At 33.6% G+C, this 17,689-nt stretch overlaps 1 protein-coding gene across 1 annotated transcript; it reads left to right on the top strand.

Annotated features, from left to right (window-relative positions):
* The first annotated feature begins 2,752 nt into the window (after nt 1–2,752).
* On the top strand, nt 2,753–14,281 carry LOC145111895 (ARM repeat superfamily protein). The gene is made up of 34 exons (XM_079048134.1): nt 2,753–3,068; nt 3,837–4,004; nt 4,118–4,207; nt 4,331–4,467; nt 4,563–4,653; nt 4,753–4,835; nt 4,925–5,031; nt 5,242–5,394; nt 5,499–5,563; nt 5,694–5,781; nt 5,883–5,961; nt 6,049–6,157; nt 6,258–6,317; nt 6,710–6,828; nt 6,896–7,259; nt 7,352–7,536; nt 7,996–8,068; nt 8,159–8,309; nt 8,385–8,554; nt 8,779–9,291; nt 9,474–9,767; nt 9,851–10,027; nt 10,604–10,867; nt 10,937–11,035; nt 11,290–11,474; nt 11,550–11,885; nt 11,979–12,132; nt 12,217–12,327; nt 12,404–12,571; nt 12,826–12,952; nt 13,039–13,197; nt 13,537–13,649; nt 13,739–13,798; nt 13,879–14,281. The coding sequence occupies exons 1-34, from the start codon at nt 2,874–2,876 to the stop codon at nt 14,071–14,073; spliced, it is 5,442 nt and encodes a 1,813-aa protein (XP_078904260.1). The 5' UTR covers nt 2,753–2,873; the 3' UTR covers nt 14,074–14,281.
* Nucleotides 14,282–17,689: the final 3,408 nt, after the last annotated feature.

The following is a 17,689-nucleotide window of genomic DNA, read 5'->3' as shown; positions in this document are numbered from 1 at the left end:
ATAAAGAAAAAACAAAACAAAAGGTTTCGACATATTTTATAACACAACAAAATTTGGATATGCTAACTCAAAGCAATATTTGTAAATACATTATTTTCACGCAATTTAGCCCACTTTAAGTATTAAGATTATAAGATTCTCTTATAGATATCATCCGACTTTTGCTGCTCCAAAGTTTCTGATTCATTCTGTAAAAAAGAAACTTCTGTCATGATGAAGTAATGAACACTTCATAAAAAAAGTAACCATATGATTATATGAACAATATCTTAATACTTAATACCATTTTGATCTGCTCATGCTTAGTGATAATATTTTTGACTTTCTTGTTGGCATTCTCTAGCAAGTTTGTAAGATCTAATCAAGAAGCAAAGTTAGCATATGTCAAAGTAGATATTGTCTGAAGCAGTTCAGATGAAAAATAAAGGACGAATGATTCAAGCATATAATCATTAGTACATGAGACACTTTAGAAATTAAATGCATGACTACTATTGATCAACTCCTTGAAATACCTGCACTTATATTCTCAAATGCAAGACTACTATTAATCGGTTCTCCTCTTGTTTGACTCATGGTACACCTGTAGTAAAGGAAGAAAAATAATTAAAAAAATAATAATAATAACAAAAAAAGGGAACACAGAACCTTCCCATTCTATCATCTGATCCAAGAAAATTCATATCAATCCTCTTTCTAGCCATTCCAAAGAGAAACATTCCATTACCTGTAATTTGTAATTTTGAATTAAAAATGAATGTAAAAAAGAAAATTGTAGAACGTCAACGAAAAAGTCAATATCACTTACAATATCAACAAAGAAAGGTCGATCTGGATCAGCATAAATTGTGTGCCAAATTTTCACCTATAAGGGTATCCCCGCAGTCAATAAAAGGTGATCAACAAATTAAAAAAGTTGACTAATTTTTTTTTTATTTTTAAAAAAAGGATTTTTTAAAAAAGGAAGAAAAAAACAATCAGAGAAGGAGTAAACTAAGTACTAACCTGTGTATATGTGATTCTCCATCGTTTCAGAACAAACTCAACACCTTCTTTCAGTGTTGCTCTTCTTTCTTCTTTATTGGTCCAAAGCTCAGCCAATGGATATCTGCCACTTCGATTGTACTCATTGAGCTCTTTTAGGGCTTTCACAACCGCATTGGATCCCTGAGATAACCTTCCCATAAAGATATAAACTTGGTTGTATCCTCTTCACTTAAACAACATTGTTTAGCAGCATCCATCAAAGGGTTTGCATCAAGCTCACCAATTCTTGTCACGCTAATTGTAGAACAATATCCACGAACATGATTATCTTCAAAACCCTGTTTGTTGTAAGAGGGGTAAAAAGGTAATTAGAAGATAAATATAGCAGCATCCATATGATTGATTATATGAAACCTTCACTGTATTCTCTACTCTGGGGCAATACGGACATTTATACACCTTTTCTGAAACCTTCATTTTGACATTTATACACCTTTTCAAGTGAACCCATATTTAGCTCAACTGTATCAAATCCCAGCTGCTTACATTCCTGTTATGGTATACAATACAATTTATTAGGGTAGAATTGGAAGTCAAGAAATTCATGAAATGTGATTTGACATTTTGTGAGTTGTGACAATAGCTAATTACTTGTATATACTCTTCTTCAAGAAGATAAACCTTTTTGAAGCAGATATTCGGCCCAATCACCTGTACTAACATATATATCATGTTCATGGGCTAATTTTGTTGATTCTTTAATGAAAACTCAGGAATATCTTATTACTTTATGAGACACTTTAGAAATTAAATAATAAATACCTCTGTTAAAGTTGTCAATGATGATTTCATTCTGTTGAATAACAAAAGCCATATCAGAATCAGTCCAGCTTATAAGTTCTTGACTTCTTTTGCTCGTTTCTTTTAAGAGAGTTTCCAAGCCCAATTGAGGATCTCTGGTTCTTTTAAAGGTTGATTCAGAAGGCAACCAACCACAGACGCCTCCAAGGGCAGAATCGGAGAGCGGTCTTTACAGCGAAGCCATCTGATGTAGAACACATAGGATCGAAAATCGTTGATGGTCGACGCGGTGCCCCTCAGGGCTTCCTGGGGTTACGCATAGGATCGATTCCATATCAGCAGAAATAGAACACATAGGATCGATTCCATGTATATATGAAATCAATGGGGTTACGCATATCGGCAGAAGGAAGGGGTTAGGGTTCATATCTATTGAGTTTCATGGGGATGTCGATAGCTCTTGGCTGATTGTGTTGATTGTGTGGAGAGAAAACCTAAGAATGAAATTAGGAATGAATCGTAAGAAGGAAGTTTTATTCGGGAGGCGCGTGTATTTTTTTGGGTTAGGATGATGTCAGCAAAATGATCCTAAGGTGGAGACTAAAGGAGGGAAATGCAATCAAGAGCCCTTGTTTCTTCATTGTAGAATTTAAGGTTCTCTTTTAATATTTAGAGAAATTAAATGTGCCACAAAAGTAAAAAAAACCAAAATACCCCCACGTGGGAGACATGTGATATGGCCTAACGACTAACTTACCAAAAATGACATTCCATGCAAGTTTTGCAAACCACAATGGCCATGTTCATCAAAAAAATTAGTAGAGATTGAGATTGTGACATTTAGTAAACCAAATGGACCGTTTTCGTAATATTATCTAAAAACTAGCAATGATATTTTTTTGAGAACCTATTGGACCATTTATGTAATTGTGTATATTTTATTTTGTAAAAGTGGAACAAATGGAGTTCTGTTGAGGTCAAAGAAAGCCAACGTAGGCTGCCTTCACAAACCCGAATCAAGGCTTCGAAATCTTCTCTCCTGATACTAATTTGCTCCCTGTAGACAGACTCAAAGCTTTGCAACAATGGCGACATCAACAGTATCGTCCTCTTCGTCATATTTTACAGGGAAATCGGATGAAGAAATCGAGGAAATGCTTGATCGAATGCTTACTCGATTGGCCCTTTGCGATGACCCCCAACTCGAAAACTTGCTCCTTAAGTTACTTCCTGTTACCATTTCCTCGCTCTCACGTCCATCCTCTGCCGTCAGAACCAAGGTATTGTCTGCGATTTCACTCTTCTTATCCAGTTTGTGTCTGTAGGTTGCTCAATTCGATTAAAAGTGTCTGACACCTCCTTTATGAAACCCGGTATAGTTGTATTAGTTCGACTTCTGTGACGAGCTATTAGATGCCGTGTTGTTGCTTATGATAGTATAATCTGTATCATTTTACTTAATCACGGTTAGGAGGCAAGATGTTCGTGTGTGAATATGCGATGAACATGAGAGCTACACTTTCATTTCCCATATTAAAGAGGTTTTATGACTTCTAAACTGTTTGAGACAGCTTTGCTATCTGCACCAAGTTTTGTCACTTTTGTGAAATCATAACAACATCCTTATGTAATTAGCATATGAAATGCACTAGATTCAACACCCAAAATCATATTTCTTTTGAAACCAAGGAGTATACTTTTTTTCTAGTTAGACTCTCCTAATGGTCGTTGAGAGGTATTTGGAGTTTTTCTTACTTGGTTCCCCCTCCTTTCCACCAGTTAAGATCATTTTCTGAAACCTTAAACACTAACAAGTCTCTTAAACTCTAGCTATCAAGTATCAATTACTTTAACTTTCATATCTAGTAAACTTCCAGGTGTAAGCAAATTGATCTGCTCTGTATTCTTCTGGTCATGGTGAAAAGAGGGTATTATATAGTTAATCACATTGCTACCCTAAATGTTCATATGCTTCTGGTTGATTTCGAGTTTATTTTCACTATTGAGATGGCTGTGAAAATTTGTTAGTTTTTGTTGATTATAATTAGGTAATGGAAATCCTAAGCCATGTCAACAAGAGAGTGAAACACCAGCAACAGATAGGTTTGCCTTTGGAAGAATTATGGGAATTGTATATGGAAGCTAATGCTGCTCCAATGGTTAGAAACTTTTGCATTGTGTACATTGAGATGGCATTCGACCGTGTCAGCAAAGAGGTCTGTATTGTTATCTTTTCTCTATGGATTCTCTAAAGGATATTTCTTTCATGCATCATGCAAAAGTTTGCAAATCGCTTTTCTAAAATCTGTCTTTCTTGTAAACAATTCAGAAAAAGGAAAATATTGCACCCACTATGATAGCTAACATCTCAAAGCTTCCTCCTCAACACCAAGATATAATTTTCAGAATAGTCATAAAGGTATGTTTTACTTCCAAGTTCTATCTTCTAACCACTTTTGACATTGACAATGCCGTCTTCCATTATTTGTTTTTCACTATATGCATAACTGATGATTAATATACACCATCCATCTGTTTTTAGGTGATTGGTGAATGTCACTCAAGTAAAATTAGTGATGAAATTGCTGCAAAGTATAAACTCATAAGTGGATCTCAAGACAAAGAGATGTTTGTTGAGTTTTGCCTTCATACACTTTTGTATCAACCATCATCCATTAGGTTGGGATCCAGTTTGCTTTTTAGTACTTCTTTTTTTCTATTCAATTGAATATCATCATATATTTTTCTTGAATCTTAATAACTCAATAATGCAGTGGGGGATCCCCACCTGGGCTTTCAGTTTCTCAAAGCAACCGTGTGGCAGGGAAGACTCCACTGAATCATGACATGCTTCTCATTAGAAAGGTGAAGCTCATGGCCTGTTTTACCACTTATCTCTGTGTTCTTGTAATTTACTCTTTTCTTTTATTAATGATTTTCTTCACTTTGTTTTCTGTTTTGTAGTTGGGTTTGCTGAATGTTATAGATGTCATGGAGCTTCCAGCTGAACTTGTATATCCTCTCTATGTTGCTGCATGTGTTGATAGGTACATGCTTGTTGTTTATACTTTATATTTCATCCAATGAATTTTATTGCATCAAAATCTCATTATGTTTTTGGGTATTGTTCTTTCAGACATGAGCCTGTTATTAAAAGAGGCGAGGAACTTTTGAAGAAGAAAACTTCTGGTGTACAATTAGAAGATTCTAAGCTGATAAATAGGCTGTTTTTGCTATTCAATGGTATGGAAACTTGAACCATTTGTTATCTATATGAAACAGGAACTTCATTGTTTATTATCACACCAACTTTAAGGATAATATTAAGCTTAGATTGCACAATATAGCAACACACTTTACTCTTATTTCTTCTAACTATCTCACAACTAACTAACTGACCAACCCCCTTTAATCTCCAAATGAGTTGACTAATCTACCCTTATTGTTTATAAGGGAATGTTGGAGCTGAACATATTGCTCAAGATTTGAGGGTCAGTCCTGGGAATCCTGCTTTACGAGTGAGGTTAATGTCGGTATTTTGCCGGTCAATTACAGCAGCAAATAGTTTTCCTTCAACTTTACAGTGCATATTTGGCTGCATATATGGTATGTATTAAATAATAAATATTAATGTGTGTATTGGTTTGTATATCTATTATTGGATTTCTTTTAAATGTTAACAATGTGCTAAAAACATCTGTTACTTTTAGGAAATGGTACCACATCAAGGTTGAAGCAATTAGGAATGGAGTTTACTGTATGGGTTTTTAAGCATGTAAGTGATATGTTTTTTTTTTATATAAAATTACTTTGGAAGAAATTTATGTTACAATGTTCCATGGTCAACACAATAAAGAGTCACATTTAAAAAAAAAAAAAAATTCTTTATCTATAAAAATATACAGGCAGAAATTGAGCAGCTGAAACTAATGGGCCCTGTTATACTTAGTGGTGTTCTTAAGTCCCTTGATGGTTATACAGGTTCAGAATCAGGTGTTTCTCTTAAAACCTTTTAAATTAATTTGACTTTTTTTTTTGTTGGTGGAAATTTTAAGAACTTATAATATTTGTTTTTGATATCACATTCAATATAGATACAATTGCACGGGAGACCAAAACCTTTGCTTTCCAAGCAATTGGATTGCTTGCAAAGCGCTTGCCTCAACTTTTCAGGTTTTTATTTTTATTTATTATTTTTTCATCTATTTACTAATTTTTTACTATCGTTGACTTATGTTATGGTGTATACTTATTCTTCAGAGATAAAATTGACATGGCTGTTCGGCTTTTTAATGCTTTGAAATTAGAGTCTCCATTAATTCGTCTGATTGTCCAAGAAGCAACCAACTCTCTTGCTGTTGCATATAAAGTATCATCTCCAAATTCAAATCAAGTCACTTTTTGTAATTTTTTACTTCCTTTTCTTCTATATCCAATGATTTCTTAATCCTGTTTTGGTTAATTGTCAGGATGCACCAAAAACAGTCTTAAATGATTTAGAGTCACTTCTCCTGGAAAATTCTCAAGTGGTAAAGTTCCTTAACATGCTCTGATTCTTTCACATACCTGTTTTTTACTTTGTTGGTTTAAATGCAAGAAATAGCAACATATTTTATTTATAATATATGTTTCTTATAGCATCCCACTTTCATTTCTTCCTATTAAAGCATTGTACTTTGAGAAATCTACCCTATTATAGCAATATCATCCAATTACAAAGCAAATATCACTGCTATTTCTTTGTAGGTTTTTCAAAATACATTGTCTTAACAAGAAACAAATTCAAAGTACAATGCCTTGATAGGAAACAACTTGGAACTATAATGTTGTAATATAAACAAAGAAATAAAAGAACACTTCTATTTTTTGCATTTAACTTCTTCTAAATTCTAATCCATGATGTTATTCTTATTCCCACAAGGAACAAGGTGAAGTACGATTTTGTGCATTAAGATGGGCTACAACCTTATTTGACTCACAGCATTGTCCAAGCCGATTTATCTGTATGCTTGGTGCTGCAGACACTAAACTGGATATAAGGTTTGTTTTTATTATTTATATTAATCGTCTTTTAAGAATATATTAATTAATATTTATTTCTTTACAGGGAGATGGCATTGGAGGGTCTCTACCTTGGGAAAGATCAAAGTAGATCCACCAGTGAAACCCTAAATCTCAAATACCCTAAACTGTCAGACATGCTAGATTACATTGTTAAACAACAGCCTCAATTGCTAGAATCAAGTGAAATTAGGGAAGAACGGCTTCTTTTTCCATCTCAGACATATATTGCTGCAATTAGGTTTTTGTTACAGTGTTTTGAGGCTGATGTAGATCAAAAGATTGCAACAGAAACAACTGTAGGGAACATGTGTTTATTGTTGGAGCATGCAATGGCATATGAAGGTTCTGTTGAGTTGCATGCAACTGCCTCCAAGGCTTTGATTGAAGTTGCATCTCACTTTCCAGAGGTTTGTGATTTCGTTATATGGATGTTAATTAATTTCTATTATTGTTTTTTTTTTTTTTTTTTTTATAGTTCTAATGTGTACTTTAATTTTAGGTGTTGGCTTCTCGTTATGCTGTTAAAGTACCATGGTTAAAGCAGTTACTAGCCCATGTGGACTTAGATACACGAGAATGTGCAGCTCGATTACTTGGAATCGCTTCTTGTGCTCTTCCTATGGCTGCTGCTTCTGATCTTATTCATGAACTGATTTCATCTATCAAAGGATCAGTAAAGTCAAGGTTTGTGCATTACAATGCTTTTAAATTTTTATGCTTATGGATGCTTTTTCTTTTTGTAATTGTTGGAGAAGAAGGGCATGGTTGGTTGGTGGATTTTGACGGAATTGGAATTTCAGATTCCATTCCATGGTGTGTTTGGTTGCCAAATGGGTGGATTCCAATTCCTGCAGAATCCTTCTATTAGGTCGAATTAGGTGAACTAGATTGTAGGGGGGGGGTGGAAGGAATTCAATTCTATTCTACCTCCTACATTAAAAGACCAAAATACCCTCATTATATATGTACAGCAAACAAAAAGTATTATTGTATTCCATTTCATTTCTTGCCAACCAAGCACATTACAATTTATAATTCCTTCTGATTCCAATTTCCTTGATGGATTCAGTTCCTTCCAAAAACATTCTATCAACTAAACACCTGATAATAGAGTCACTGATTGGGTTTAACATTGTTCATCAGGTTTGAAATTCAGCATGGAATTTTATGTGCTCTTGGATATGTCTCTGCAAACTGTTTGTTAAGAACTCCTACTGTAAGTCACCCTCATCTCTCTTGCTCAAATCTGTTCATCAACCTTCAACCTTTAAAAACATGGATTTGACACTGTATAATTATTCTGCAGATCACAGATTCATTGCTTCAAAACACACTGAAATGTCTAGTTGATGTAGTCAATTCTGAAAGTTCTACATTAGCTTCAGTTGCAATGCAAGGGCTAGGTCATATTGGGCTATCTGCCCCCCTACCAAAACTTGCTCATGACTCTCACACAGGTGAATCTAGAGAACTATATGACATGCTTATCTATTTAGCTACTGCTAACTACTTGCTAATTCTTTCAACTTCAGATGATGTCTTGACATTTTTACGTGAAAAGTTAAGCAAGATTCTTTCTGGTGATGATACAAAATCAATTCAAAGAATTGTTCTATCTTTGGGGCATATGTGTGTCAAGGAATCATCTTCTTCCATCATCAATGAGGCACTTGACTTAATCTTTAGTCTTGCTCGATCTAAGGTAGATAAAATTTCTTCAGATTACTCTTTCCTATTTTCTATGTAGTTTCATTGATTTATTTGTTAATTGTTATAGCACCCTACGTTCGTTTTTTTCCTATTACAACATCATACTTTGAAATATCTATCAATTATAGCAATGTTGTTCATATAAAAAAGCAATTTTCACTGCTACAATAAGATTTTTTTCCAAAGTATATAAAACTACATTTCTATTTTGAGCAGGTTGAGGATATTCTTTTTGCTGCTGGTGAAGCTCTTTCATTCTTATGGGGTGGAGTTCCAGTGACTACAGATATGATCCTGAAAACCAACTACAGCTCACTCTCCATGACTTCAAATTATCTAATGGCAGATATACCCTCAGCTATCATCCCAACATCTATTGGGCTTGAAGGAAATGAAGAGTGCCATGTTTTTGCTAGAGATACGATTACTAAAAAACTGTTTGATAGTCTATTATACAGCACCAAAAAAGAAGAAAGATGTAGTGGAACTGTTTGGTTAGTATCTCTCACAATGTACTGTGGTCAACATCCATCAATTCAACAATTACTTCCAGATATTCAGGAAGCATTTTCACATCTAATTGGTGAGCAAAATGAACTCACACAAGAACTTGCATCTCAAGGTTTAAGTATTGTATATGAACTTGGTGATGAATCAATGAAGAAGAATTTGGTAAGTGCATTAGTTGGCACGCTGACTGGGACAGGAAAGAGGAAAAGAGCAGTGAAGGTAAAGTTATTTGTTATTTCATCTTTGTCATAAGTACATAGTTATATATACTTATATATATACATACCAATAATAGAAATATGTCAGGTAAAGAAATGCAAGTACTAATTTGGCCTTGTTGATGATAGTATAAATATAATATGGTGGTGTGTATTTAAGTTTTTAGGGGTTTTGTTGTTTAGCTTGTTGAAGATACTGAAGTATTCCAAGAGGGGTCGATTGGGGGAACTTTGAGTGGAGGGAAACTTAGTACATACAAGGAGCTTTGCAATTTGGCAAATGAAATGGGACAACCAGATTTGATTTATAAATTCATGGATTTAGCCAATCATCAAGCTTCTTTGAATTCCAAAAGAGGTGCTGCTTTTGGATTCTCAAAGATTGCCAAGCTGGCAGGTGATGCATTACAACCATATCTTCGCCAGTTGGTTCCAAGGCTTGTAAGATACCAGTACGACCCTGATAAAAATGTTCAGGTAAATGTCGTATGTGGAGTTTTATAATTGTTGTTAACTTATTATTATTATTATTAAGTTGAACTGTTTTATTTTTCCTATAGGATGCAATGGCACATATTTGGAAATCACTTGTTGCAGACTCGAAAAAAACTATTGATGAATATTTGGATCTGATTATTGAAGATATGTTGGTACAATGTGGGTCCAGGCTTTGGCGTTCCCGTGAGGCTTCCTGTCTTGCTCTTGCAGATTTAATCCAAGGGCGTAAATTTAATCAGGTTATTATTTTATTTTATTTTATTTTTCTTCAGAAATTATGTATTTAAACATTTATTTGCTTAACTCCTGGGAATTTTGAAGCATTACATGAACACCGTAATAGAACCTATGGCTCCCCAACTTTTTTTTTAAAGGGTTAAGTGCAAGAAAATAGCAGAGCTCAGTTTTACTTTTTTGTTTATAATAATATCATGCCACTTTTATTTCTTCCTATTGCAGCACTTATAGCTATGTCACCCAAATACAAAGCAATTTTTCTCTTTAATAAGAAAAAATCAGAAGTACAATGCTATAATTGGGTAGATTTTTTCAAAGTGCAATGCTATAATAAGAAAAATAATGAAAGTAAAATGCTGTAATTGGGTAGATTTGTCTTAGTAAGAAAAGATTTGCAAGTAAAATGCTAGTATAATTTTGGGTAGTTTTTTTCAAAGTACAATGCTATAATATAAGAAGAAAAAGAATTAGAAGTAGAGAATGCTACAATAAAAAACATAAAAATGAAAGTACATTGCTATTTCTTGCATTTGATTCACTGATGCTGATCAATGAAAAAAAATACACTTGTATTGTAGGTTGGGAAGCATCTAAAGAACATATGGACAGCTGCATTTCGTGCTATGGATGACATAAAAGAGACTGTTAGAAAATCAGGGGAAAGACTATGTCGTGCTGTTACTTCATTAACATTAAGGCTTTGTGACATATCTCTCACTGAAATTTCTGATGCAAAAAACACAATGGATATTGTTTTACCTTTGTTGCTCACTGATGGAATTATGAGTAAAGTTGATGACATTCGCAAGTCATCAATTACCATAGTCACAAAGCTTGCAAAGGTACTAACTACATCACCACTCTAAAATTTTCATTTACTTTTAATTTTAATTCTATGTTTGTGTTTTCAGGGTGCAGGCATTGCAATCCGCCCACATTTATCTGAATTAGTTTGTTGCATGCTTGAAAGCTTATCAAGTCTTGAGGACCAAGGACTGAATTATGTTGAGGTTTGTCTAATTATATGTGCTAATAATAATAATAATACTTATTTGAGGTTCTTTTACTGTTTTTGGTCCCTGTTCTAAGTAAAATGATTATTTTTGTCTGTGAGTATAGCTTATTTTTGTAATGTCTTAATAAGAAAAATAAAAATGGAAAATACAATAGTGTAATAAAAAGAAATGAAAGTACGTTGCTATTTCTTGCACTTAGCCCTTTGTTATATACTCTTGAAAGTATGTTGCTCATTTTTGTACAACAGATGCATGCAGCAAATGCTGGGATACAAACAGAAAAGCTTGAAAACTTACGAATTTCAATTGCCAAAAGCTCTCCACTTTGGGAAACCCTAGACTTATGCATAGATGTTGTTGATGACCAATCACTAGAACAGTTGGTTCCACGTCTTTCCCAATTAGCTCGATCTGGTGTTGGCCTAAATACTAGGTATATTTATATTACATTTCTTTCTTTATAAACATTAAAACCTATTAGTTAATTGCATTTGATATTTGTGCACAGGGTTGGTGTGGCAAGCTTTATTAGCCTTTTAGTTCAAAAAGTTGGTGGAAGTATTAAACCGTTCACAAGCACGCTTCTTAGACTCCTGTTTCAAGTAGTGAAAGAGGAAAAAAGTGGTGCATCCAAACGCGCCTTTGCAAATTCTTGTGCATTTGTTATAAAATATGCAGCCCCTTCACAAGTCCACAAGCTCATTGAAGAAACTGCTGCTTTATATAATGGTGATCGAAATTCACAGATTGCATGTGCTCTTTTATTAAAAAGCTACGCATCGACAGCTGGCGATATCTTAAGTGGATATTATGCAACAGTTGTTCCAGTTATTTTTCTCTCAAGGTCGCTTAGCTTCTTTTTCAACAACACATTATTACCTTTTTTTTACAATGATAATATATAATTTAAATTCATATTGAGGAATTATATATGCAGGTTTGAGGATGATAAAAACGTGTCTAGTCTTTATGAGGAATTATGGGAAGAGAACATGACAAGTGAACGTCTCACACTTCAGTTATATGTAAGTGAGATTGTTACTCTAATAACTCAAGGCATTGCTTCATCATCTTGGGCTAGTAAAAGGAAGGTAATTTTAATTTTTTAATTTTTTTTTTCATTTTCACTTCTTGTAAGCTCCCATTTTTAATGAATCACATGGTTATTTTTGTAGGCAGCTAAAGCAATTGTAAAGCTTTGTGAAGTGTTGGATGAATCTTTATTTTCATATCATCAAGTGTTGCTCACATCTCTTATGAATGAGATTCCTGGACGTATATGGGAGGTAGGTTTATTTATGATATGCTTGTTGGAACATCAATAGGGGAGGGGCATAATGGACTTTTTTTCATATGGTACAGGGAAAGGAGGATCTACTGGAAGCCTTGTCTTCTCTTTGTACATCTTGTCATACAGCAATTTCTGCTGCTGATCCATCTTGTGAAAGTGCCATATTAAGTGTGGTAACCTCAGCATGCAGTAAAAAATCCAAGAAATTTCGCGATGCAGGCTTTAGATGTCTAGAGAAGGTAAAAAAAAGTCAATCCTCTTCTACTAAAGTCAACAGTTGGGAGAAATTTTCAATCTAGGTTTTAACATAAGTAAAATAAACAACTCCCAAATATTACATTTTAAGAATATTTTTATTTTACCCAACTCACTTTAGTGTCCCTTTCCATTTCTTTTAGTTGTTATTTTGTGAGAAGTAAATTCCTGTTTTGAGAACTTTTTATCATTCTTTAATATTTTCAAACAATGACTTGGCTTGTTACATATGTGATAGGTTCTAAAAGCCTTCAAAAATCCAGACTTTTTCGGTGTGGTGTTCCCATTAATGTTTGAAATGTGCAATTCAGCATTCAACTCTCTATCCAAACAAGTGTCTTCACCAAATGACACTGAAAAAGCAGGTCAGATATACTTCTTTTTTTAATTCTATGAAAGTATAAATGTTGCTATTTCTTGCATTTAAGTAGTTTACGTTGATATAATGCAGAGGCACATGAGAAAGAGGAATCTTCTGTTCCCCATGAAAAGATTATGGATTGTGTTACATCTTGTGTTCTTCTTGCTCGATTAAGTGACATTCTTAAATGGCAAAAGGATTTGGTACATGTGTATCTAAATTCCCTAGCACCTGCTATTCCTTGGATAGGTATGCACTTAAATTCCTTTTTATAGTTGATTTTTTTTCAGTTTTGGTCACAACAACTTTTCTCTTGCAAATTTGGTCCTTATTTGTAAAGTTTTTGGTCCTTGAATCCTTGTTCCAAGTAAAATGACTATTTTGGGGACCAAAAATAGTCACTTTCTTTGGAACAAGGACTAAAATCATTACAAAAACCTCAAATAAAGACCAAAATTTCAAGAGAACTTTTTGACACCAAAATTGCGAAAATTAGATTTACTCAGGGACCAAAAATGTAATTTACTCTCTTTTAGAAAAAAAAAAAATCCTTTTATTGGATATAAATCTCTAGAATGTTTTGAACAGTTAAAGTTTCGGTGTTCACATCGATTAAAGAGTTATGTTCGAGGATAAATGAAGGGTTAAAAGATTCGGATAAATCTAGCCAACATGTTGATACATCAGCATTAGCTATAGAGGTAATAAAATATCTTTTTCACCTCAAGTAAATATATAAATCTTAGATTCTATCTAATTATAATTTGTTTTTTTTTTTTTATACCTTCAGTTGTTTTATTCTTTATCACCCAAGGTGATCGATTGTATATCCATAGTAAAGATTGCACAGGTATGTCATTCTTTCTCATCTCATGCTGTTTATTTTAATCATGATCATGGTAAATGACCATTTTGCCCATTTGTTTTCAGGTTCACATAGCAGCTTCTGAGTGCCTTCATGAACTAACCAAGCTATACAGAGACCTTCCGGAAGCATGCATAGCAGAGATACCTTTTAAAACCGAGCTTCTCCATCAATGGGAGATTGAAAAAAACGAACAGGCAAAGTCATATATGAAGAACTGCATCGACATTATTGACACTATTCAACACAAAATTCTCTAGAACAATTTTTATCTTCCCGGATTTTGTACATTCATAAAACTTTTTCTTTTTTCATTGTGTGTGTTTTTTAATCTCACAATCTTAAAACCCTAGACTTGGTTATATACAACAATTGATCTCAAGAGTCCAACACTTGTATCAATTCTTGCCCTACGTTTGGGATTTTTGTTTATCAAGTGATAATGTCGACAATATGATTCTAGGCGTGTATGTATATGTATTATCATGTCGACGATATGATTCTAGGCGTGTATATATTTACTTAACTATTACAGCAATTGAAATTTGAAAATAACTAAATTGTAGTGATTATAATCTAAAAATAAACAAACAACGTATGATAATAATAACACAATTACGTTTTTTTGGCCATCTAGAAACATGGTCCACGAGCAGAGCATACAAATGATCCAATAAGCAGTAATTTTAAGTTTTTAGACTACCATTAGGATAGAAATTATTATTATTTTAAGAAACTTATAATGATAAGTTGATAACCAACACAACTATTAAAAACAAATAGCAAACAAATAAAGAGCTTCTAACTTCTAAGGTTAAAGAGAGTAACGTGTGAAAATGGTGCCACATCACTTCACAAACCATTTCACAAGACAATTATTCAATTCGGAGAGAGAGAGAGAGAGAGAGAGAGAGAGAGAGAGAGAGAGAGAGAGAGAGAGAGAGAGACCATCTTTTGCTTAGGCTAAGGGGAATCATCACGTGTGAATTGTGAATGAAGATGAATAATGTATTAGGTTGTAGAAATGGTGTTCACCGGTGGATTGGTAGTGAAGGGGTAGAAAGAAGAGAGAAAAAGAGAGTGACCGTTGCTGCTGCTTGCTTCTTATTAGTTGTCTTCCATCTTTGTAGAGACTCCACAACCAAGCCACCAGACATTGGGGCGTTGTTCACTCGTCCCTTAGGTTGCCACATAGGCTTTCAATTCACGCGTGACCGATGCTCTATTCCCGATAGCCTTAGTCAATAAGACCCTCCGTGATGTATACCACTCCACAAGATAACCACTAGGTTTTGGGGCGGTGTCACCGGTGGAAACACCCCTCTACCTCAGCTTTCACACTTGAAAAACCTTCTATACTGGAAGGCCTTAGAGGCGCCAATTAGGAGTGATAATCCAAGTCATCATCGATTGGAAATAATTTAATTAGGCTTTCTTTCTTTATTTTTTTTTTTTTCAGTTTTACTTTAATTCCGTCGCAAAACGTTATTTATACCGTCCTAAAATAATAAAATAAAAAAGAATAGAAAATAAAAGAAAATGCTACAAAGCCTGCTATATGCCGCGATAGCGGACATAATGGTTGTGCTATGGCTGGTATTGACAATACTTAACGTTAAGTGGCGATTTCATATTTATTTTTCCATAATAACTTTCTATCTTTTTCAAAAATATTTTACATTTCCTTCAAAATAGTGATATCTTAATTTTTTTTTCATTATATATTTTTCTACTGTACTATAACAAATATTTAGATTTAATTTTATTATTAAACATATTTTAAAAATATGCTTAACTTCAGTTACTAATATTGTAGGTTTTTTTTTCTTTAAACGATGAATAGTTAGAGGGTAACCCAACCCGAAGGAATGCCTGGCGGGCCACCACTCATCTCCAGAGGGAACGAAGAACCGAACCTGCACCAATCCTGAAAAAATCCCGCACATATGCTCAGCTAGGAATCGAACTCCTGACCTCACCTACTGAGGCCTATAACCCGGATGCATCACTACCGGCTAGGCTGATAATCACTTGCAATATTGTAGGTTTTTAAAAAATTAAAATTTGTTGATGTGAATTTATTATTTAATAAATGGAAAATTGTTATTTGTAAAATAGTTATAGATTCAGATCTAGACAGTTTGATTTAATACAAAAAAAAAACATATTTATATCAACAATAATTTATCTTCACAAATATCATTATCAATTAAATATACTTTATCAATACATTACTTAAATAAGGGAAAAAAAGACAAAGGACTAAGTTAAGAAAAGTGTTAAGTAACTTGACCAGGCCTTAACCATGCATCGATTAATAGGTTACCCACTTACCCTTGCCTATGTTTACTAGATTTAAAAAATAAAATAAAAACAATTAAGAAAAATAAAAAATAAAAAAGATGGATATTTAATTCGTTTTGTGTAACACCTCTCGCATGAGCTGTTTCAAAATAGTTTATTAAAATCCAAAATTTGAGTCTAAAACTTTCAACATATGCAAAATTTGATCATAGAACTTAAGTTTTAACAAAGTTGTTTAGTTACGAGGTTGAAACAATCAATACAAAAGCAAAAATTAGAAATAAAGTTCTTTGAGTAAGAAGTATTCTAGAAGATCCAAGCAATCTACTCATCGTTTCACCTAATCTAAATAGTGAATACATGTCAAAATACAAGTGTTATGTGACATTCCCATTTTCACGGCCAGAAAACACTGATTTGTTTATGTTTATTTAAAAATTAAAGTATCATTTTTGAAAAATAGTCTTGCGGAATTTTTCCCAGAAAACATGATAAAGATGTTTATCAAAGCATTTCCGAAGAAATGTATTTTTATTTATATTAAAACATTGAGATGTAATCATCAATACAGAAAGATAAGCATAACGAAATATTACAAGCCTTACAGTAATAAAACTAGTGGCCTAATACTCATTGAATCTCTCAGCAGAATGTATCTTTCATATAGCCACATGTGATACAATAAACTGAGTGGGTCAGATTGGGAAACCTGCTGAACACATAGGGTTTTCAACCCACAATAATATAATTATTATGTTTAATCATTAAACAATTAATCCAATTTTCCATCCCATTATCTTCTTTATTCTTAAGAATCTACCCTAAGAATAATATATTCTTCATTTATTTATTCCTAAGGATTGTCCTAAGGAATAGGCACGAAATCCATCGCTGCCAGGGTTTATCCAACAGGCACTAAGTCCATAGATGTCGATGTTGTCTATTAGGCACAACTGCCAATGTTCATTTGTAAGGCACTAAGTTCATATCTGTCAATGTTCATTTGTAAGACACTAAGTCCATAGCTGCCAGGGTTTTTAGAGTACATCTGGTGAACACGTCATTCACAAACACCTACAGGTTGCGAGTCTGGTAGCGTTCCACTGGACTGTCTAGAATAGTCTGTAGTCGTCATCTATACTCTGCTCTAGATGGCTGGATCATCGTTAAAGTCAAGGATTCTCATTATCTTTCACCTCTCATCATCTATATAATCTTTCATCTCTCATCATTCATCTACCCATCTTTACCCAATATATTTATAAGTATAAAAATACATATACAGTTTAAATCATGTAAAACATGTATAAATCGTTCATCTAGCATAGATATCAGGAACAAATATAATAAGCACATATAGCAAGTAATATATATTAAATACTTCATATCTATGTGTAAGATGAAAGTAGCTATGCACTCACTTGTTAGAGTGACGATTCGAAATTCGGACACCACTTCGCTTCTAGCGATTGTCTTTTCCTTTGACGTAACCTAGTATTATTATCACTAAGTTTTAGTCTATTATTTATTGCAACTAATTATTAGTCTAGATTCATCATTAATTCAAAGTCT

The sequence above is a fragment of the Lactuca virosa genome, chromosome 5 (genome assembly GCF_052849685.1).
Source record: "Lactuca virosa cultivar CGN04683 chromosome 5, Lactuca_virosa_CGN04683_v6, whole genome shotgun sequence".
Lineage (NCBI taxonomy): Eukaryota > Viridiplantae > Streptophyta > Magnoliopsida > Asterales > Asteraceae > Lactuca > Lactuca virosa.
The sequence above is the reverse complement of the archived record's forward strand: the minus strand, read 5'-3'. Positions and strand labels throughout refer to the sequence as shown.

Excerpts from the sequence above, each read along its gene's own strand:
- LOC145111895 (XM_079048134.1), top strand. The coding sequence starts at position 2,874 with ATGGCGACATCAACAGTATCGTCCTCTTCGTCATATTTTACAGGGAAA. Across the intron at positions 12,133-12,216 it reads CTTGGGCTAGTAAAAGGAAG|GCAGCTAAAGCAATTGTAAA; the intron begins GTAATTTTAATT and ends TTATTTTTGTAG. Across the intron at positions 13,650-13,738 it reads CATCAGCATTAGCTATAGAG|TTGTTTTATTCTTTATCACC; the intron begins GTAATAAAATAT and ends TTATACCTTCAG.